This window comes from Rattus norvegicus, chromosome 1, assembly GCF_021556685.1.
Source record: "Rattus norvegicus strain SHRSP/BbbUtx chromosome 1, alternate assembly SHRSP_T2T, whole genome shotgun sequence".
Lineage (NCBI taxonomy): Eukaryota > Metazoa > Chordata > Mammalia > Rodentia > Muridae > Rattus > Rattus norvegicus.
This window is the reverse complement of record NC_141534.1, coordinates 221227964-221250520: the sequence shown is the minus strand read 5'-3', so window position 1 is coordinate 221250520 and position 22557 is coordinate 221227964. Positions and strand designations below refer to the sequence as shown.

The 22557-nt window shown below is 41.2% G+C and overlaps 1 protein-coding gene, 1 long non-coding RNA gene and 1 pseudogene across 4 annotated transcripts; 2 read left to right on the top strand and 1 right to left on the bottom strand.

The window, feature by feature from the left end:
* Positions 1 to 3026: 3026 nt before the first annotated feature.
* LOC120100458 (small nucleolar RNA SNORA17) lies at positions 3027 to 3124 on the top strand (annotated as a pseudogene).
* A 2552-nt stretch (positions 3125 to 5676) lies between these two features.
* Ms4a6a (membrane spanning 4-domains A6A) lies at positions 5677 to 19008 on the top strand. 2 transcript variants are annotated; one of them, NM_001408758.1, is given in 7 exon segments: positions 5684 to 5787; positions 7166 to 7328; positions 8496 to 8630; positions 11659 to 11715; positions 14363 to 14575; positions 16508 to 16609; positions 17321 to 19008. In NM_001408758.1, coding segments are annotated over 6 exon segments (738 nt in total). In that variant the 5' UTR covers positions 5684 to 5787; positions 7166 to 7181; the 3' UTR covers positions 17405 to 19008.
* Positions 16257 to 21093, bottom strand: Ms4a6bl2 (membrane-spanning 4-domains, subfamily A, member 6B-like 2). 2 transcript variants are annotated; one of them, XR_015653017.1, is made up of 4 exons: positions 21031 to 21093; positions 20545 to 20595; positions 19714 to 19848; positions 16257 to 16792 (listed from the first exon to the last, which is right to left on the bottom strand). It is a non-coding gene; the product is annotated as a membrane-spanning 4-domains, subfamily A, member 6B-like 2 (long non-coding RNA). The 2 variants fall into 2 exon arrangements; XR_015653015.1 differs by having other exon boundaries at positions 20948 to 21091.
* Between the last annotated feature and the right edge of the window lie 1464 nt (positions 21094 to 22557).

Below are 22557 nucleotides of genomic sequence, written 5' to 3'. Positions count from 1 at the left end.
TTTTGATAACTTTTAGTTGAAAGTCTATTTTATTCAATATTAGAATGGCTATTCCAGCTTGTTTCTTGGGACCATTTGCTTGGAAAATTGTCTTCCAACCTTTTATTCTGAGGTAGTGTCTGTCTTGTCACTGAGATATGTTTTCTGTATGCAACAAAATGTTGGGTTCTGTTTCCATATCCAGTCTGTTAGTCTATGTCTTTTTATTGGGGAATTGAGTCCATTGATGTTGAGAGATATTAAGAACCAATGATTGTTGCTTCCTGCTATTTTTGTTGTTAGAGGTGGAATTATGTTTGTGTGAGTCACTTATTTGGGTTTGTTGTAAGATTAGTTTCTTGCTTTTTTGGGTGTAATTTCCCTTCTTGTGTTGGAGTTGTTCATCTATTTTTCTCTGTAGGGCTAGATTGGTGGAAAGATATTGTGTAAATTTGGTTTTGTCATGGAATATCTTGGTTTCTCCCTCTATGGTAATTGAGACTTTTGCTGGGTATAGTAGCCTGGGCTGGCATTTGTGTTCTCTTAGGGTCTCTATGACATCTGTCCAAGATCTTCCAGCTTTTAGAGTCTCTGTTGAGAAGTCTGGTGTAATTCTGATGGATCTCCCTTTATATATTACTTGACCTTTCCATCTTACAGCTTTCAATATCCTTTCTTTGTTCTGTGCATTTGTTGTTTTAATTATTATGTGATGGGAGGAATTTCTTTCCTGGTCCCATCTGTTTGGTGTTCTTTAGGCTTCTTGTATGTTTATGGGCATCTCTTTCTTTAGGTTAGAGAAGTTTTCTTCTATAATTTTGTTGAAGATGTTTGCTGGCCCTTTGAATTGGGAATCTTTACTCTCTTCTATTTCTATTATTTTTAGGTTCAGTTCTTTCATTGTGTCCTGGATTCCTTGAATGTTTTGAGTTAGGAGCTTTTTGCTTTTTGTATTTCCTTTGACTGTGGTGTCAATGTCTCCTATGATATCTACCACACCTAAGATTCTCTATTCTACAATCTCTTGTATTCTGTTGATGATGCTTGTATCTGTGAGTCCTGACCTCTATCTGAAGTTTTCTATCTCTAGGGTTGTCTCCCTTTGTGATTTCTTTATCGTTTATATTTCCATTTTTAGGTCCTGGATGGTTTTGTTTAATTCCTTCACCTGTTTGGTTGTGCTTTCCTGTGCTTCTTTAAGGGATTCTTGTGTTTCCTCTTTAAGGGCTTCTACCCATTTGCCTGTTATTTTTCCGTATTTCTTGCAACCTTTTTCCCCCCAGAGCTGGGGACTGAACCCAGGGCCTTGCGCTTGCTAGGCAAGCGCTCTACCACTGAGCTAAATCCCCAACCCCCTGTATTTCTTTAATGGAGTTCTTTATGTCCTTCTTAAAGTCCTCTAGCATTATCATGAAATGTGATTTTTGATTCAGAGTTTTGCTTTTCTGGTGTATTGTGGTAACTAGGGCTTGCTGTGGTGGGAGAACTAGGTTCTCATGATGGCAAGTAACCTGGGTTTCTGTTGCTTAGGTTCTTGTGCTTGCCTCTCGTCATCTGGTTCTCTTTGGTCTTGCTGTCTCTGACTGTAGCTTGTCTCTCCTGTGAGCCTGTGAGCTAGTGATTTTGGGTGTGTTAGCACATCTGGAAGACCAGCTCTTTCTGGGCTGAATTTGGGTAAGGAGAGCTGTGACTCCAGGCCAGTGCCAGGGCAGAGATGGAAACCAGAGAAGGAAACTCCTGTCCCAGGCTGCTCTGCAGTTCCTATGTTTTGTGTCCTCTGGGTGGGTCCCACTTGGGCCAGGTATAGGTGCAGTAGTGGTGGTCTCACCTGTGGTCTTAGGTGTTTCAACACTCCTGGGAAACCAGTTCTCTTTGGGTGGGATTTGGGTGTGGAGAGCTGTGACACAGGGTTACCTTTGGGCACATGAAAACTGGAAAGGGAGTTTTTTTTTCTTTTTTAATCAGCACAGATAATTATTCTAGGTTCATGTATAATAATATCCTTTATAATAAAATCAAAATCAACTGATCAGTGTAGTGATTAATCTTTTTTTGTGAATATTTGAAAGATACTGAGAGCAATCTTTAAAGGGATTTCAAAGGAGAATTAATTGGGTGGAGAATACTCACCCTGATTGTAGGTGGGCAATATCTTCCCACAGCAATACAGAAATAGAGGGGGTTGGGGGGTGGGGGTAAGAAAGCGATGCTGCCACCTGCTGGCAGTTTTGTGTATCAGCTTTGTTATTGCTGCTGCTCCCATTATTGGCTGCCAACAGAGCCCACCTTTGGCCTTTCAACATAGACTAAAGACTAGCAGCTCTCCAGGAATCCCCCAGGCTTTCAGTGCTAGATCAAGATTGTGGGTACATTTAGCTTCATGGACTTAGTAGTCTCTCCCCAGCACTGCTCAACTACCTAGCCATTATCATGAAAACTAATCTAACACATTCCCTTTGCAATATATATTCATTCTCTCAGTTCTGCTCCTCTAGAGAATTCTAAGACATTGACTATCTCACAAAAATGGTATCATATTTTATACACATGTCTGCCCTACACACATAAAGAGAAAATATTAGCGAGGAGTGAATGTCATCTTGACAGTAATGGCGGCACAACGGCTAAAGAAAAGCTGCTCTTTCCACAATCCCTGTTTCAAAAGACATTCCATGATGTTGAGATTCCCAGAGGTTTCTAGATTTTACTCCAACATCTTGTTATAATAAATTTCTCTGGGATACTGAAAAAGACATCATGTATCCAACTTCTGTTTCAGTCTGGGAACATCTGGACATTGTCTTACTGTGAGACCTGCAGAAGATTCTCTTGGCTGGTAAGCAGGAAGAAGCCAATCCAGAGACTTGGAAACAGAAAATAGGATGAAGTAGATTGTGGAAAAAGTACACCAGTTGTGTCCTCCATGGTTTGATGGCTTCTGAATGAAGGGGATAGTAAGCCTCAGAACTGCTCACTAATCAACCTTATTACCCCTGGATCCAGGGACAGTAATGAATCATAGCCAATAATAAAATAATAGTTTCTGCTGTGTCCCTTGTGTGTCAATAGGTGGCAGAGAGGAGAGAATCTATGTCTACCCTCAGTTCTGAGCTTTGTACATCTGAATGATTAGTAGCCTAACATTATGAGCCTGAGATGACCACCAGTCCCTTGCCAGGCAGGCCTGGATGGGTTCTCAGGAAGGACAGCACGACAGAGACTAGAAGAATCCCACGTAGGACTGCAAGTCCTAGGAAGGAGTGAACCTGCAATAGAAGAACCTTGCAAGGGGCAACTAGGGTGGAGTGGGGTGGGGGTAGTGAGGAGTGTGCCCAAGAAGACCACAAGACTGGTGTCATGGAGCCTGGACATGGAGCTAGCCTGAAATGACCATCAGTCTGATGCCCTTCAGGGCTGGGAGAGGTAAACCATGACTGAGATGACGCCTGCCTGGTGCCATAACGTATGAGTGAGGCATAACATTCCCCAGGCCATTCCTGAGATGCTCAGACACTCAGAGACCCTTGGCAGCACCAAAAGGAGCTAGTAAGTGGAGGAGAAACTGAAAAGAAAGAGGAACAGAAGGATGTGGGCACAATGAAGAGACTCAAGGGTAGTGAGGAACAGCCTAATATGAGTAGCTAGTGATGTCACCTGGGATCATGAAGGGGTCCTGGCCTGATCTGCTGCCATGGACCATATCTGGGTCCATGGTCCTACAGCAGCAGAAGTCTGTTACCAGCAAAGGCCAAGCAGATATCCCTGGTCTGGGCTGCTGCCTGGGGACATGTTGATGTCTGAGGGCTCATCTGGACATCATGGGACAGCTGGTTCTGGTGGGCTAAGAGCAGGAGAGCTGACCTTGCACCTAGCCAGCTCAAGTATGCAGGAGAGAGTAGGGCACACAAATGAGGAGTTGCAGGTGAGTGTTCCTCAAGGATAGGAGCATAGGAGAGCCGGCCTTACTACACTTGTCTCCCTTGAGTGGCATGAATAGGAAAAGATAACCCCTCCCACCTCTCCCCTCACCGCCTATGGCAGGTAGGAGACCTGGCCCTGGGATCATGAGAGCAGGAAAACTAGACTTACCCCTCACGAGCTATAGCACTTAGGAGGGTGGGACCTGCACCTTATCTGAGCAGCCCAGTAGAGCTGGCCCTGGATGTGGGGTTGCTAGTGAGTGAGCCCCAAGGGTGTAAACATGTCTTTGCAACAAGCCATCTCCCACCCTTTCCTTTGCCATCTATGGCAGGCGAGAGAGCTGGCCTAGGGTTATGAGAGTGGGAGAATTGGTACTGTCCCTCACTGGCAATTGTGGGTGAACTTCCCCTAGGGCCTGAGAGCTAAGAGCTTGTGGTCTGACAAGCTCAAAAACCTCTCAGGCCCAGATCCAGGGCTTTGAATTGACCAGCTTCAACATTTACTTCATCAATGAAAAGCTGAAGTCTGAAGGGAGTGGTCATACAGATCCAAAGCTACAAGATCTCCATGACACAGGGCCACAAGATATCTGAGGGGAGTCCTGGTGAGGATCCAGTATTGATAGTGTAGCAGAAGTCAGAGGCCTTGAACCAGACCAAGAATCATTGCAATGAATATTTGCTAGTAAAGAAGTATAGACAAAAGGGTATACTGTGGGATACACTGTGACACACAGTAGCTTCCATAATGATATTTTTTTCTCTGTTAGGTGGAGGGGTACGTGTGAAGGGAGGGGAAGTTAAGTGGGATTGTTGTGTTAAGAACCAATAAAAGGTTAAAAAAATAGCAGTGTCATAACTCATTGGGTATTCATACATATATTTTTTGTTCCCTTTTTTTCATTGGGGACATTTCCTGGTAACTCTCTAACTACCAAAGAAATACTTAGTCAGTTGTTTTCTACTAGTGATCTAGATTTTTGAGCTTCTCAGAAATCATCAAGTATTATGCAAGTTCATTGATCAAAGCGTTTGAAAATGTAGAATACTGTTTATTTACCTGTAGATCCTAGTTTTGAACCCCATGCATGATTCCTCTGGCATGGAGTAGTTACAGAGCTGAGAAAAGCTGCTCTTACTGACATTCTACTTAACTCCACAAGAGCAGTGGCTTTGGGGAGTATGATGTCTAGCTCCAGTCACCTTCCTTGTCCCATCTCTGCCACAAGCAGTGTTCACGACTCATGAGTTTGGGAAGAACAAAATTTTTGCTTAGTTCTGATCCTCATACCATTGTGGGCCCACGCGGGGTGTGCAGAACTCCATCGACTCGAAAGTCAGGATCTGAAGGCAATGCTGTCATCAGCAGGAGCAAACCAGCTTGGAAGAACACCTCTGCCAGTTTGAATAATAACTTGGTCCGCTCTCTTCATTGGCACCTAATAGACATGTAAGTATATTGCACGCTGAAGATCAACATCAGAAATCAACTTTTCTGATATCCTCAGCAGGTTCAGCTCTGTCCCTAAATGTGTGTTCTAGATTTAGGACAATTAGAGACACAAAAAGCAATCCAGCGATAAAAATGTCAGTGCTGGGATGGTATTTTATGGGAGAGGAAAGCAACCTACAAGTCTCCCAGAACTCAGCCAATTAGTCATTTTCCTGGTTACTGGAAGTCTATGAAAGGGGAAGTAAAGGCTCATTCAGATGTCCACCGTTTGTAAGCACCACTTCCTGTGCAGTGAGCACGGAAGAGGAAGTGCTGGGGACACTCAGAAGTTGCAAGTAGGAACCAAAGTTCAGACTGAGAAAATCGAGGTTAAAGCTTCTGGGATTTCTGAGCGCTCAGCTGGAAGTGACTGGGTAACAAGGCGGACAGGCTCAGGTAGGCAACCCTGAAGAGGGATTTCTCTGTACAGCACTCTCTTTTGGGGATGCATTGTAAGAAACTGCTGACGCTCATTAAAGCCGTGGAGAGACACTGGGGCACTTTAGAACTAGACGGGCAAATGTAAGGGGTATTGGGTTTACATCTGTCCCAGGTGTTTCTGGTCCTATGATCTTGGTGGTCACTGTCCTAAGGTCAGGTGATTAACAAGAGCAGGGCTATTGGACCTGCAAAGGCTTTCACTAATTGGGCAGCCTACGGGCTGAGAGTGGAACAGAAAAGAGAGGCAAATTGAGCTCAGAAACCAATTCCATAGGCAACTTGGTCCTTCCAACTATCAAGGGCACAGTTCTGACTTTGAATCTCAGGTTATGACCTCAGGACTTCTCACACTGCATTCAGCTCCTTCTCCACACCGAAGAAGACTCGGACACAGGCTGCCGCCGGCAGGTGGGAAAATAGGGAGAGGAACCAGAGTCAGAGACAACCGGGGTCCAGCACCCAACAGTGTGTAGGCAACTGGCTAATAATGAGAACTTTAAATATCTATTTAGCATCAAGCCTATGTCATTATAAAACCATGTGTTAATTTTCACACATAAATCAAAATTGACCTCTGAAATTCATTTTTGATTATGACTTTACTAACAAATAGAATTAGTGTGAGGGTTCTAAAATATAATAAAACGTGTCGGGCAGATGCTGAAAATAATACTATGAGACAAACAATGAATAGTTCTCAGTCGTTTGAGTAGTATGTAACGTGAATTAAAAAAACTAAAGTTCTAATTTTAATTATATCTTGAGACTGGTAGAATAACTTGAGGATAAAACTCATCAAAATAAGGGCCAGCACACTCAAACATGATAGCAACTAGGAAATGAATGCTACATTTTGGAAGTCTTTTTATTACAGTTACTTGTGTGTATATGTGCATACACATGCATGTATATGTGTGTCAAGGCAAATACACAGGTCACAGACAGTGTGCACTGGATCTCTCCTTCTGTTCTGTGGGTCAGCAGATTGAACTTGGACCATCAGGTTTGAAGTCAAATGCCTTTATCCGTGAGCCATGTTGACGGTTCCATTCTGCAAGTTTTGTGTGAACATTTGGGTCTGCATGCTGGGACCACTGGGAGTTGTTCTTGTGTTCTGTATATGTTCATTGTCTGAAAACAACACTCTATATCAAACAGAAAAAAATCTTCCTGAATCCAAGGCTTGGGTTTTTAAAATTTCTTTATTTGTCTAGTTTTTTTTTCCCCTGGAGGACAAGAATGCAGTAAGATACAAATACACACTTATAGATTTGATACTGGGAAGCTGGATGTGCAGTTCTTTGTAAGAGCTGAGTCCATTTTTCCCTTCCAGCTGTGGGAACTCCATCATGATCCCACAAGTAGTGATCAATGATACCGTCACAGTGACTTCACCAAATGGAATCAGCTTTCCTCAAACAGACAAACCCCAGCCTCCCCACCAAAGGCAAGACAGTCTGAAGAAACATCTGAAGGCAGAGATCAAAGTGATGGCGGTAAATCCCACTCAAAATACCCTGGGATGGGCAGAGGGCAGAGGATGAGGCTCTATATATTGGAACCAGAGATAAATTTAGGGGTGGGGGGAACTTCAGTAGAGACCTGTAGACTGGTGGAAGGCCCTTGGAAAGCTGCTTACATTTCTAAGACTTTCCACAAACTGGCAAGTATTTCCTATATTTCAATATATTTGGACTGTAATTCAATGACCTTATTCCATGAGTCATTGAGATTTTATTGTTTAGTTCTTTTTTTTTGTAGTTTTGGAGAGTATTTGCTAAGTATTTTATTTATGAAAACATTTATAGCTACATTCTATGTTCTCTCTGAGGGCAGAGCATCCTTATTCTCTTTACTGAGAAGAGATGATACAAAAAGACCATTGGTTTGCTTCTCTGTGCTCATCTAGGACATACTAAAGGGACTTTTGGGTATCGGGTGATGAGAATAAACATATCTTTTGTGCTATGAGGAAAGATGGAGGCTCTTTGTCAGTGTTGTCTGTACACAACACTATCTGCATGGGTTTTTGTGTTACTTAATCCCAGAACTTAATGGAACTGATGGTCTTGTCTTGGGCATACATAATATCCTCTGGATTGCTTTGAAGCACATGTAGCAAAACATTTATAAATTTTGTTAATCAAAATTACAAGAGCTGTGAGTCTGTAAAGTAAAGAAGGGTGTCAGGAAGCAACATTTCCCTTTTAATATAGAGCAAGGGTTCCCCAGAATGAACAACAGGACTGAAAGTGCTATGGAGCTTGACAGACAGGCTGGCCCTATGAGGTATTCTGTGGGCTCTGGTTGATAGGGAGTGAGGTTTCCACATTCTAGTGTTCAGTGGGAGGGCTTTAGATGCCTCTTCTTCCCACAAGAGGGAGCAGGAGACTTGCTAACTATGCACTCAAGCTCAGCTCCAGTCAGAAGATGCCAGAAGGGATCATGAACATGGTGGAAATACTTGAAGGTGGTCTGAGGCTCTGGCTGATCCATGTCCCTCACAGAATGACCTTTCCCCTCTCACTGCAGACTTTGTGCACTGTGTGCTCACTGGGATGTTGTAGAAGGTGGCAAAGCATGGGCACCATGGGAAAAGTAGAGAGGTCCTTCTTGCCTTTGCTGGTTTAATCATCCTTCTTTCTTCTTCCTTCTTTCAACAGGCAATCCAGATCATGTGTTCTGTGATGGTGTTGGCTCTAGGAATCATTTTGGCATCTGTTCCCTCTGTTCCACATTTTACTTCAGTGTTTTCTGTCCTGTTAAAATCTGGATACCCATTTATGGGGGCATTGTTTGTAAGTAGACTTCTTTGGGGGAGTAAGATGGGGAGGACAGAGAAGGGAGTTGTCAACTAGCTACATTTCTGTCTACTGTGAAAAAAGGTCAGTGGTAGACCTTGCTCTCCTGTCGGTCATCAGAGAAGGCCTTAGTGTAAAAGGGCAGCAGTTATGTCATCCTGAAGATTTTCCCATCTAATCCAAATAAACATTTCTTATGAATCTCACCCTTTCATGACATCTCTTAAGCTTTGATGACTTTAACGGCGTTCTGGCTTTAGGAGAACGTACAGGAAGTAGGACCCAAATGATCCAGAGCTTTCTGTATCATGCAAGGACACCCAATAGATGACACTGCAGGAAGGAACACTTTTATGTTTAGAATATGGCTTTGTTGGAGGCACTCAGGGTAATAGACTGGATACTCCTCTGAGACTCCTTCATGTCTGCAATCAGGAGGTCACGAAGGTCCTTTTCCCAGAGGACAGCTTTCCTCTAGACCGATGTGGTCAAATCTCACTCACAAGTGAGGTTTCCTGTCACTGTGGCTTCCCATCTGCTTACTACAGCTCGGTAACAGTTTCCCCTTCCCTCTTCCTCCATTTCTTTCTTTGCTTCATCCGCAGCTCGACCTTTCCTTCTGTTGTGTCAATGATTTTTGCTTTACTCAGGCAATAACATTGACTTCATCCATTGTTCATGATTATTCTTTTGTCCCAGGGTCCATTCTAGGACCCTTAGTTGTTGTCCCTTCTTGGTCCTCTCCTGACTTCCTCATCTGGATCTCTTACATTTTCCTTATGGTGACTTTACTCGATGACTTTGATAGGAATGTTTGATGGAATGTTTGGAGATCTAACCAAGGCCAAGATGATGAATGAATAGGTGATGAGAGAGGGGAGGCACCATTCTGTCAGATCACATGAAAGATGCATATGTCAACACATTTCCCTGTTGAAGTAACCCTCCACATGAAGTTGTGCTGTTGCTTTTATTCTTCAAGTTCCTCCATTCTGTGGTCTTCTCATGTCAATCAGCATTGCTCACACGGGAAAAGGCATTATTTTTGGTTTAAATTTAAGAACATACACTTAGAGCTGGTGCAGTAGCTCAGCAATAGAACATTGAGTAGTATGTATAGGGTGCTGAGTTTAACCCTCAACATCACCAAGAAAAAGAATAGTTTATGTGTATAGGCACACTGATAAATTCTGGAGCCTGAAACATCAGATGGTCTTGCATTTTAAAATTCATCTTCAGAAATGTTCTATTACTTGACCTCTGTAAGTCTACTGAGGCTGAGAACATACTTTTTCTTTTCTTTTATTGGATATTTTCTTTATTTACATTTCAAATGTTATCCCTTTTCCTGATTTCCCCCTCTGAACCCCCGCTATCCCATCCTTATCCCCCTGCTTTATGAGGGTGCTCCCCCCCACCCATTCCATCCCACATCCCTGCCCTGGCATTCCACTACACTAGGGTATCAAGCTTTCACAGTACCAAGGGCCTCTCCTCCTATTGAAGCCTGACAATGCCATCTTCTGCTACATATGCAGCTGGAGCCATGGGTCACTCCATGTGTACTCTTTGGTTGGTGGTTTAGTACTTGAGAGCTTTTGGGGTTATGGTTCGTTCTTTCTATTGGATTGCAAACCTCTTCAGCTCCTTCAGATCTTTCTCTATTGCTTCCATTGGCAACCTGGTACTCAGTTCAATGGTTTTCTGTGAGCATCTGCCTCTGAATTTGTCAGGATCTGGCAGAGCCTCTCAGGAGACAGCTATATCAGGCTCCTGTCAGCATGCACTTCTTGGTCTCCCCAATAGTGTCTGGGTTTGGTGATTGTATATTGGATGGATTCCCAGGTGGGGCAGTCTCTGGATAGCCTTCAGTCTTTGCTCTACACTTTGTCTATGTATTTCCTGTATTTTGTCCCACCCCCCCTTTTAAGAAGGACTGAGGCATCCACACTTTGGTCTTCCTACTTCTTGAGCTTCCTGTGGTCTGTAAATTGTTATGTTGGGTATTCCAAGCTTTAGGCTAATATCCACTTATCAGTGCGTGCATGTGTGTTCTTCTGTGATTGGGTTACCTCACTCAGGATGATGATGTCCTTCAACAGAAGAATGGATACAAAAAATGTATATTTACACAATGGAGTACTACTCAGCTATTAAAAACAATGGATTTGTGAAATTCTTAGACAAATGGATGGAACTGAGAACATATTTTGCTTGACTTTCTGAATAGTGTTTAAGAAAGAATTCATGCTCTCCTGCCTTTTGTTTTCATTCAGCTGGTGTCTGGAGCTACCAGCTGGTTTTCAGCTCTTGCACTGCAGTTAACAAATTGGATTCTGTTTTTGTTTTTTTTTTCTTTTTTTGTAGGAACTAGTAAATCTTATTTTCAAACTCTTACAAAAATGTGAAGGATACACTTCAGAAGCCATTTTGGGAGGTAGTATTATTCTTACATTGAAGCCAAACAAAGATATTACAAGAAAAGGAAACCACTGGTGAAATTCCCAAGAACGTAATTTGAAAATTCTTCCTCAAAATAGTAGCACACTGAGTATAACAGTCCATAAAAAACATCGCTCAGCATGGTCAAGTGGGCTTTGCTCAGATATTTAAATGTGGTTTAATTTACCGAGTAAATGATATTCCTTTGTTAATGGAGATACAAATCCAAAACAGCAATTTCTTGGTATTTTTCATTCTAAACAATCATCTTGTATTTTTCTTCAAAGATTAGACTCCAAAATTTTCCTTTCCAATAAATATACTCATTTGCTATCTTTTAAGGTGCTCATTAATTTTAATGCTATAGATTCAAGCTCATATCTGTCTTTTCTTAAAAGCTTTCTAATTATCACGTGGGCAAGGGGAGAATCTGTGCGTCTTCATTCTGTGTGTTTTAAATCACTGGCCATTTTTTACCAGGGCTTTTCCCATTGGAGCGTTTCATAGGCCCCAGATACTAACTCTGCAGCCATTCTACACTTGTATGCTGGCTTGACAATGTTTTTTTTTCTTCCCTGAGCAGTTTGCCATCTCTGGAATTCTGTCTGTTATCACAGAGAAAAAGATGACTAAGCCTTTGGTGAGTACTACAGCCGTAACCTACAACAAGTTAGTGAGAACACTGCCAAGCCAAGAACACTTCTAAGCCAGTTTCTCCATATTGAATGTTAGAAGCTAAGTTTAGAATAGCTATTTATTAGACTTAGGAGCTCACTCTGAATTCTTTGTAACCCTGTGCAGAGTGTGTTCTTCCTACCCTGGTGTCCCAAATAAAAGCTTATATGATATTGACAATCAGTGCCCAAGAATCTCTTGCAAAAATATCTGCTTCCTTATGATGCCGTCTATAAATAACCGGCTCTGGTATCATCAACTTCACTGCATTAGGCTACGTTGGAGATTAGTAATCATACCTTTGGGACCATTCATCCAATAGGCTGAAGATTCTAAAGGACTATAAAGGAAGCAAAGGGGGAAAAAACCATTTTCTCTTTATCTTTCATTGGCCATGACGTGATCTTTTATGTTTCGCCAACTCCTTTCTGTAAATGTCACCTTTATTTACTTGATGCGATTATCATCTTGGAAGCTTACTGCTGAATAAGCTCACCTTTTCTAATTCTTTCTGAACTCTGGCTGGCCAGTTCAACTCGGCTGTTTTGGCTCAAATTCCTCTGCAAGCTCACTGATTCAACCTGGCTTCTAATGCTTAACATCAAACTAACTTTGGCAATTTGTTCTAATCTGTAGCCTTCTTACTCTCTGGCTTCAACTGCCTCTGCTGACCTGCACTGAACTGCATGAATTCATGAATGAACTCAACTCCACCGCACTGCACTCACTGCACTGACTCCCAACTGACTGGTTCTCTCCCTCCCTGTATTGCTCTTAAGTAGATTCTTTTTCTTGTGCTGCTCTCATGAGAGTTGGGCGTATCCTTTATCTAACTCTGTCAAATCTTTCTGATTCATCACTTTGTCTACCTCTCAATTATCATCACTTTTCAAACATTAGTTTGCTTCCCTCTACAAACTAATTTTACCTTTAGAGGCGTATACTAAGGACATGTTTGCATTTCAGCAGGTTTATACAAAGCTAGGTCTTTGGATGTGATCGCTTGTCAAAACAACCATGTTGCTAGATTAAAATTCTTCTACACCTTTCCATGATCACGGCCTGATCAATGGCGTGAGCCAAAATATTTCATTAGTCTCTCAAGCTGATCACAGGAGGCATTTTGTCAAAATAACAAAAAGTCTTAAAACATTGAAATTTTATTTATCAGTGGTGGAACAAAAAGGTTTATAGAAAAGGTATATCTATTGTGAGTTTGCTATATAATTTCACCCACTAAATAAAGAAATTAAGAAAACAGATTAGATGCTGTTCACATGAAGAGTTTTCTTCCACATTTGATCTATAACACATGAATTATGACACTTTTGTCAGGACTCACTTTGAGCATCCCCATTGTGACTATTGATCAAGATGTTAAAGAGTATGACTTGTTAGTGGGCCAAAGCATCAGAACTAAGTGATTTATTTAATTCTGAAAAGAAAAGTGGCTTATCAGGTGAAATCATACTCTATTATATCACATATGGAATACTATTACCTTTATACATATATCTATAACCTATAGAAAGGTCTTGGCTCAATTCTTACATTTCATAAGTCAATGAAAAAAGGAAGCTGCTTCTGAGATCAGTTTATCTCCCTACATTGTGAATGCTGTAGACATGAGATCCAGGGTGAGAGCAGGAAGTCACTGAGGAACTGGGTACTTGAGAATACTAAGTGTAGGGATAGATATCTGGTCTTGTGTCTTCACATTCATCCAGTCTTGACTGATTTCCTTCTTACTCTCACTGTTTGTATTCATATTATATAATCGTTTGTCCTGTGTTGACATAAGATAGTCTTCTGTACCTGTTGACTCTTAGCATAGCCTGTCATATGCTTATACACATTACAGGGCCTGAATGCTACAAACCATATCCTCACATTTATCTTCAGGTGTGCAAGCTTCTGAGAGAGAGGTAGTGTGCCAGGTGGTGGTGGGATTAACTCCTTTACCCACCACTTCTGTGTGCTCCTGAGGGTTCCATGGAGGTTTCTAAGTGTATGAGTCAGATTTACTCTTCTGCAACAAACACGTGGGTTGAATCAATTTATAAAAAGGAATGCTTTATTTGGGCTCACATTTTAAGAAGTTCTCAAGCATGGCTGGGTGAATCTGTTCCTTGGGAACCAATAGAGAGACAGAGCGTGTTGGGAAACAGGGTATGACAAATCTTCAATCAGGCTACACTTGCTAACGGTTCTACCACTTCACACTAGCATCCACCTGGGAATTAGGTCTTCATCACATGTTTTTATTGGGGGGTTGAGGTGGGGAGGCATTCTAGATCTAAACTATATCACTGAAGGTATTGGCAGATAGGGAAAATTTGGTTTCCTCACTCCTATCTGGCTACACTTTATTGGAGATTTTTCAGGCTGGTCTCACAGGATGCTACTTGCAGTCAAGGGTGCAGCTTCTGTCTGGCATGGGATTCTACTTATCCGCTCAGCTCACAATTTACCTTCCGGATTTATATGTTTGTAGACACTAAAGGGCACAGAAAAATAAACTATTGTAGTCTTAGATCCTGAAAGAGATAAGTGGCTGGGCCGATTATAACGCAGTGAATGAGAGGAATATTTTACATGTGTTGTCATTCCAGGTTCAGTGCAGCCTAGCTCTGAGCATCCTGAGTATCCTCTCTGCTCTCATAGGCCTTGTTATACTCTCTGTCAGTCTGACTGCTTTAGAGCCTGCCTTGCAGCAGTGTAAGCTGATTGCCACACAACAACCAGTCACAACCCCACATTATTATCGTTTCTTTCACCATGAACTGGCTGACAAGAACTGCTTCACGGCCAAAGCTGCTCTGACTGTAAGTATTCAAAAGGAAATGTTCCAGGTTTTAAAGATTTTTTTGACAGCTGATTTCTTCTGTTCCCTGACTCAAAACTCTCTATTCATTCTTTTTTTAAATTTTTTGCTTTTAACTTATTAGTTTTTTAAAACTAACATATAAAGTAATTGGTTTCATTGTGACATTTTCATAGACATTTTTATTTTCATTTTAATTCTTTTTTGTGCATTTAAGATAAAGCCAGAGCCAGAGCTATGAAAGACAGAAGCAAGAATGAAGATATTGTTGAAATTCTACCCAGAGGGGTCATGTAGTAATAGCAAAATTTTTTGAGAGATTACCAAATTAAGTAGATGATAAAACTATAAAGACCACTTCCTATTTCTTAAGAATTAAGAAGATGCTGCAGTTTTAGAGGCATAAAGGATGAGGTTGTGAAATCAAGAGTCTTAGACTATGGGATGGTGAGTTAAGACAGGCAAGCGAACCAGAAAAACAAAATAAAACAAAAATTATCGCTTGTTTTAATTTTTTCAACAAAGCAAAACAAACAAAAAAAAAACCCAGATGAGCAGGAAATGAATGAACCCTGTTGCATGTGTGTGATACAGGCATGAAGTGAGCTGAGCAAACCTCAGCCACTTGCTGAGGAGCAGTGTGGGAAATGGGGAAGTGGAGGGAAGTCAGGGCATCTACTCCCTTCAGTAAAACAGCAAGGAGAACCAAGCCTGTGTGGAGGTGAGTTCACTGCAGTTTTCATTGCAGCACAAAGAGATGAGCTTGTTAAACGAAGAGGAAAAGAAATACAGAGACATGGAGAAGAGTAACTGCAGTTATGTGAAGGACCTCTATTTTATTGGAAACACATTCATTGTCCTGTAACCTTAAAAGTCAGATGAGTAAGACACAGTTGGACTAGGGACAGATAGTCAGTTCTCCTCAACCACAGGTTTTCAAAGTTCCTTATAGTGCTGGGCCCAGGGAGTCTTCCTTAGTTAAGGAAACCACAGTAATAAAAAGAATATTTGCATTAGATGCATAACAATATGAGTAAATCAATATCTGGAATTACTAAGCCTGATTTTAGAAGCATGAAGCATTGGGGAAGAATGTGGGTAGACCACAAAGAATGATGGCATCATGGAATAGTACTAGCTGGTGTGTATTTGCTGGGACAGTGTCTAGGTATTGGAGGCATGTTCCATCTCTCTTCTATGTGTGTGTGTGTGTGTGTGTGTGTGTGTGTGTGTGTGTGTGTGTGTGTGTGTGCCAATAAATAAAGAGTTTACAGTGTGACCCTCATCTTCCTTCCTATCAAATGGTCTTCATGAAAGACATCCTAGGAGATCAGTCATGGCTGAGACCCTTTGAGTTGATTTGTGATGTCACAGACTTAGAAACTGGATTGCTTTTCTGCCTTTTCACCCCCCAAAAGATGCATCAAAAGGAAGAAGGTTCTATCAATGCTAACTTTTACAAAGAGCTTGCATTGTCAGAACCTCACTAACCCTCACAAGAATCTGCAGATGGAATACTACACAGGTGTGTGATAAGAGAGCAGACGGAAGCTAAAAAAGCAGAGGCTTGCCCAGCCACACACTAAGCAGCAGAAGAGAGCCAAGAGCAGGAGCTGCTGACTCTGACCTGGGGTCACGACTCCTCTCTGCTCCCTCATTCAATGAACAGTGTAGTCAGGATCTGTGCCTAAGAAGAGTGAGAAGTGGCAGAAAAATGGTTTCGTTTATTTAGTTTGTCCTCTTTATCTACTTCCTCCAAAGAATGAAGGAAGTAGGCATTAATTTTAGTCCATTTGTAGGTTTGGGAAGAGCCATTCCTTTCTTGATGGCGTCTCTGATGGTGGAGATGGTTTCATCTCTACAGTCACCTCCCACCCAGGTATGAGGGCTTCAGCTGACTCGGTCACACCAACCTCTCTTCTTTTGAATTTAGGGAGTCTTTTCATTGATGCTGATCAGCAGTGTGTTGGAGCTTGGCCTGGCTGTCCTCACTACCATACTGTGGTGGAAGCAGAGTTTTTCTGATTTCTCTGGAGTGAGTATGCTAGAGACCTCTTGAAACTTGCCTGGTTTTCTTGTGGGATATATTTGTCAATGCTGCTAAGAATATCAAGCAGAATAATCAGTCATCTTGAAATGTAGATCACATGGATTTTTCATAGTGAGACCTCAGTAGTTATTGGCGAGAGGAGACAGAAGTGTAGATGATGAGGGGTACCTGGGCAAGAAATAGTTGTACATCACATAGTTTGTTTTTTTCCAAATAAGCAATTTTAGTTTGAGGAAGTTAAATGTGTCTTCTGGCAGTACTCCAAGTTTTCCTGTAGTCAGGGATCCCTGTTGATACTGTTTACTCAAACTAGAACACAGCTGCCTCCCTTCTAATCAGCAAAACTTCTCTAAGAGTAACTATCCTCTAATAGTCTAAACTTGGCCATGGCTAGTTGAACACGTGTATGTTCTTAGCCCACTTTGAGATTCTTAAAAATCTTCCTTACCTCAAAGATACTAAGGACATGTTGTTAAATCAAGTCACACAAAGCTTAGCTCAACTGAATACTTTTCACTACCCAAAGTCTTATTATATGTTGTGAATGACTACTACATGATGAACATGAAATTATATTTGAAGGAAATAATATTTAATAACTATACCCACTTATCCATAGGTAGAGGTAAATAGTCCCACATTTATTCAGTTAAATCTGAGTAAAGTTTGAAACTTGATATATTTTCTTTTTTCTAGAATGTGATTTTCCTGTCTCAGGACTCAAAGAATAAATCCAGTATATCTTCAGAGTCACTTTGTAACCCTGCATATGAAAAATAACTGACTTCATAAGAATTAAGTAGAAATTATATAACAGAAGACCAGTTTTTAACATGATTTAAAAAAGCCATTTATTGTGTGACAGCAATGTTTAATATGTGTGTGTGGTGGTTAATCAGCAACCATGAAAACCATGTTGGCTGGCTGGTATCTATTGCATGCTTCTGATTTTGCTTCAGTCAAAGCACAGACCCGTAAATTCCAATTTATGTAGTGGTCAAAGAGTCCAAGATATTTTCTCAAAAAACTAGAAGCATGTTTCATAGGGTTATAGTGGGGCAAATGGGTATCATTTCTTCTTATTCTTTGCACTTAGCTGCAGGAGGTACTAGTTAGTGCCTGAGATCTTAATCCGTGCATGTGGCATGGGACTTTATGCATCCATTTTATTCATAAGAACATGAAGACAAGTCACCTCTTATGAAGTCTCAAGGAGCATACAAAATATTGACCTCCAAATAAAGTCTTTATGTAACCCCATATTTCATTTGTATAGTTTTGTTTTTGCATTTAAGCCCATGGCATATCGCTTAGCACAGGCATGTCAAGATGAAGTACCTTTCTTCCCTCCTAAGTGCAACCAAAAGTTTCACCGAAAATCTAGCCAAGAATACTCAACATTTACTAAGAAAAAATCAGGACATCTCTTTCTTTTTCTTCCTGATTGAAAAATAAAAAAGAACGGTTGTATTTTTAACTTTTTCCTAGAGCTTTCTTTTTCTACTATAAATACTATATACAAAGCTGGAAGAAATAACATCAAGATTAAAGTGGATTAAACTGAATCTGAATGAGCATTCAATATTTAGCAATGTTGTGTGGGTACCAGTTGGGGTACTTGATTTTGGAATCAGCAGAGTTAACAGGATAGTGGTTCACAGGTTGACACTCACAAACCAGCTTTGGTCCTAGATACATAAGCAGACTGTGCTTCCTCAGTCGCTATGTGGAATTGGAACACAGACACTGAGGAGTTGGCAAAAATCTGCATATTGATTCCCTGATCTGTGTGTGATGGCATGTCGTGATTACAATGGTCAGTAGAAATTATTATATGTGCTTCTACTTGGGAAAATAATGAATCAAAATCAGTAATCATTCTCTTGGAAACGTTCTGGAGAGAGTGCCACCATCATGAACATGAAAGATTCAGGGTAATGGTTTCAATCAACTCTTTGTGTAACTTTTCTGTTTGGCCTACGCAGAGGACAAACAGACATTTGGACATGGCAGTTATAGGTCTAATTAGGTGACGGATCATATTGTTGCTGCCGTACCGTATGTGATTTTCTTTTTTTTTTCTTGTAAGCAAACTCATTTATCTCCTGATACCACATGCAGCAACTGGTCTGGCAAATGCTTTCCCCCCTCTATACCTCTTTGTAAGGCCCACCAAAACCAATTTACTTTCAGAAGTCAAAACCACCAGTATTCCTTCACTGTCCAGCCTCGAAAACATATTAATTCTCCCAGAGCCCATTTCTCTTTTTGTATTATGTTTTCTTAGACATGAATACTTCTGTATTGATACCAGATGTCTTTGTTCAGTGTTGCACTAATTTTGCTGCAATGTTTATCACCTGAAATAAAAGCTTAATATCTGAGGTGTTGGAGGCTTCTAGTGACTGTAACCCTCACACACACATACATTTTGTATGTACATGGTTGTCACGCTTGACCTGGTGAATTTTTCTTAGAGACCTTGTTACAATCCCAAATGGAGACCATGAATGACCATACATCCACACTCACACCGGAAGACACATTCACACAAACAGACACACCCACACCCAGAGAGAGAGAGAGAGAGAGAGAGAGAGAGAGAGAGAGAGAGAGAGGCAGGCATGTGTGCACATGCATACAGGTGTACACACACACACACACACACACACACACACATGTAGTCACACACTGTAGTTAATGAACTTCTGTGCTCCAAAAATTAAAAAAATTCAGAAAATTCCCCAGGGAAATAAAAAAAAAAGAGAGAAGCTATTGTTCTATTGTTTTTCCTTCTATGGAGGGATTTTAGGGGCATTTTTTTGAGATTTCTATTATTACATTCATTTGAGTACCTAGGTTGAAGTCATATTTCTGAGAAGTGACAGATATTGAGTATATAGTTCATAGCCACATAGATATCCAGATATTTTAATAACTGCTGCCCTTTTACACTAAGGCCTTCTCTGATGACAGATAGGAGAACAAGGTCTACCACCGACCTCTTTTTCACAGTAGACAGAAGTGCAGCTAGGTGACAACTCCCTTCTCTGTCCTCCCTGTCTTCATCCCCACAGAAGTCTACTTACAAACAAAGCTCCTACAAATGGGTATCCAGATTTTAACAGGACAGAAAACACTGAGGTAAAATGTGGGATGGAGGGAACAGATGCCAAAATGATTCCCAGAGCCAACACCATCACAGAACACATGATCTGGATTGCCTGTTGAAAGAAGGAAGAAGGAAGAAGGAAGAAGGACGATTAAACCAGCACGGGCAAGAAGGACCTCTCCACTTTTCCCATGGTGCTCATGCTTTGCCACCTTCTACAACATCCCAGTGAGCACACAGACCCTGGAAAAGCTTGGCAGAGACAGAAGAAAGGTCATTCTGGAGGGGATGTGGTTCTGCCAGTGCCTCAGGTCACCTTTAGGGATTTCTGTCCTTGAACCTTTTGCATGCTCATGACCCTTCCTAGCATCTCCTGGCTGGGCTGAGCTTGAGTGCATGGTTTACAAATCTCCTCTTGTGGGAAATAGAGCCATCTGAAAGCCCTCCCATTCTGAGCCTAGAATGTGAAAACCTCTCCTCACATCATCCAGAGCCCACAGAATACCACACAGGGCCAGCCTCTCTGTCAAGCTCCATAGCACCTTTAGTTCTGTTGTTCATTCAGGGGATCCCTTGCCTCCATATTAAAAGGGAATTTTTTCTTCCTGACACCACTTTCATCTCATAGACTCAGAGCTCTTACTTATAATGTTGATAAACAATTTTATCAACTTTTGCTACATGTATTTCAAAACAATACAGTGGATTGTATTCAAGGTAAGTCAATTAGTTCCATTAAGTTCTGAGACTGGGTAGCACAGAGACCCACACATAGTGTTAGTATAGACAAGACCGAGAAACAACTCACAGCAAAAATTACTTCTTTTCCATTTACCCCAGAAAGCTCCATTAGGTGAATCTAGAATTAAAACAGAGTAGAAAACCAGTGGTGGTTTTGTACCATATCTTTTCACTAAAGAGGACAAGGGCATTCTATACTCAAAGCTCCTAGACTCTAGCTTCAATTATTTTCATCAATAAAATACTTGGCAAGTACTCTTCAAAAATGAAAAAAATCCAAAAAATAATTAAACAACAAAATCTCAATGACTCCTGGAATAAAGTCATTGGGGTACAGTCCAAGTTCAGTGCAATAAAGGGAAATATTTGCCAATTTCAGAAGGTTTTAGTGATATGAGCCACTTGCCAAAAGAGCTTCCACCAGTCTACAGGCCTTGTGATCACTCTGTCAAAATTGAAGTTCCCCCTACCCTCAAATTTATCTCTTGTCCCAGTACATAACACCTCACTCTCAGCCTTCTTCCCACTCCAGAATGTTCTGAGTGGGTTTTACCACCATCACTTTGATCTCTGCCTTTAGATGTTCCTTCAGGCTGTCTGGTGGATAGGTTGGGGTTTGTCTGTTTGGGGAAAGTTGATTCTCTTTGGTGAAGTCATCATGATGGTCTCATTGGTGACTATTGTGAAATCATGATGGAGCTCCCTTGGTAGGAAGAGAAAATGGACTCAGCTCTTGTGAAGTACTGTGCCCATTGTAGTGGTTTGGTTTTATTTGGTTTTGTTTTTGTTTGCTTGGTTGATTTATTTTTCATTTTCCTCTTTTGTTACTTTTTTGCCTATTTGTTAGAGAGAGAGAGAGAGAGAGAGAGAGAGAGAGAGAGAGAGAGATGGAGAGAGAGACAGAGACAGAGACAGAAAGACAGGGAGAGATGGAGAGACAGAGAGAGATGGAGAGAGAGACAGAGACAGAGACAAAAGAGAAATTGGATGGTTGGAGAGGATCCAGGAGGAGATGGGGGAAGGGAAACCATGATCAGAATATATTGTATGATTTTCAGTAAGTCACTAAGTGCTTTGGTTTTTAACATAAAATAACAACAAAGAAACAAACTATCCTTCCTAGTTCTGCCCACACCCCCAGACTGTGCATCTTCATGCATTCTTGATGTGTCCTTTGGCAGAAGAAACTGGTGGTACAGGGAAACATAAAACCACAACATCTCAGATTCATGCGTTCTTCCCTCATAATGTTAACACACCCCAATGATTTTAGATTATAAACACCTCATATGAAGGGAAAGCCTGATTTCCTACATTGCTGCAGGAATGCCCAAATGTCCACACAAAATTTGTAAATGTAGCTCTGACTGATTCTCAGTGTCACCTAGAACAAGTGCATTGTCTTTATTCATTGACTTTTCCCATCCAGTTACTTTGCTAATAATGAGATACTAAAATTCAACCTTCAATGCTTTCCAATCCTTGCTACATTCCACTCAAAATATGTAACCCCATTTATCTGCTTTGTGCGTCTAAAAGGATTTTAGGATTACCACTTCACATTTTGTCATAATTTAGTAGACATAATTGTTTAGTGTTCTTATTCCCCAAACCAATCATTTATGTTAATTAATAAAATCGCAATTAGTAGGAAATTCAGAATCCAAAGTTTGATGTGCACGTGGAAGTAATTCATGCAGTGTACGGCAACATCAAATAAATGTTAAACAAATAGCCAAATTTCTCATTATTGCCCCATGATTATACACAGTTGGGTGTGGGACCCCAGCTGTCTCTGACTCTGGTTGTTCTCCATATTTTCCCACCTGCCAGCAGCAGCCTTTGTCTAAGTCTCTTCAGTGTGGAGAAGCAGCTGAATACAGCAGTGTGAGAAGTCCTGGATTCCTAAGCTGTGGTTCAAGTTTTGTCGGCATCCTAGCAATCATGTTTCTGAATGAGGAAGGACCATGTTCCCTGGGGAATGGGTTCCTTAGCTCCACTTGACTCCCTTCTGTTCTGTGTGCTTTTTTCAGCCCATAGGTTGCCCAATCAGTGAATGACCTGAGAGTTCTGCTCCTTA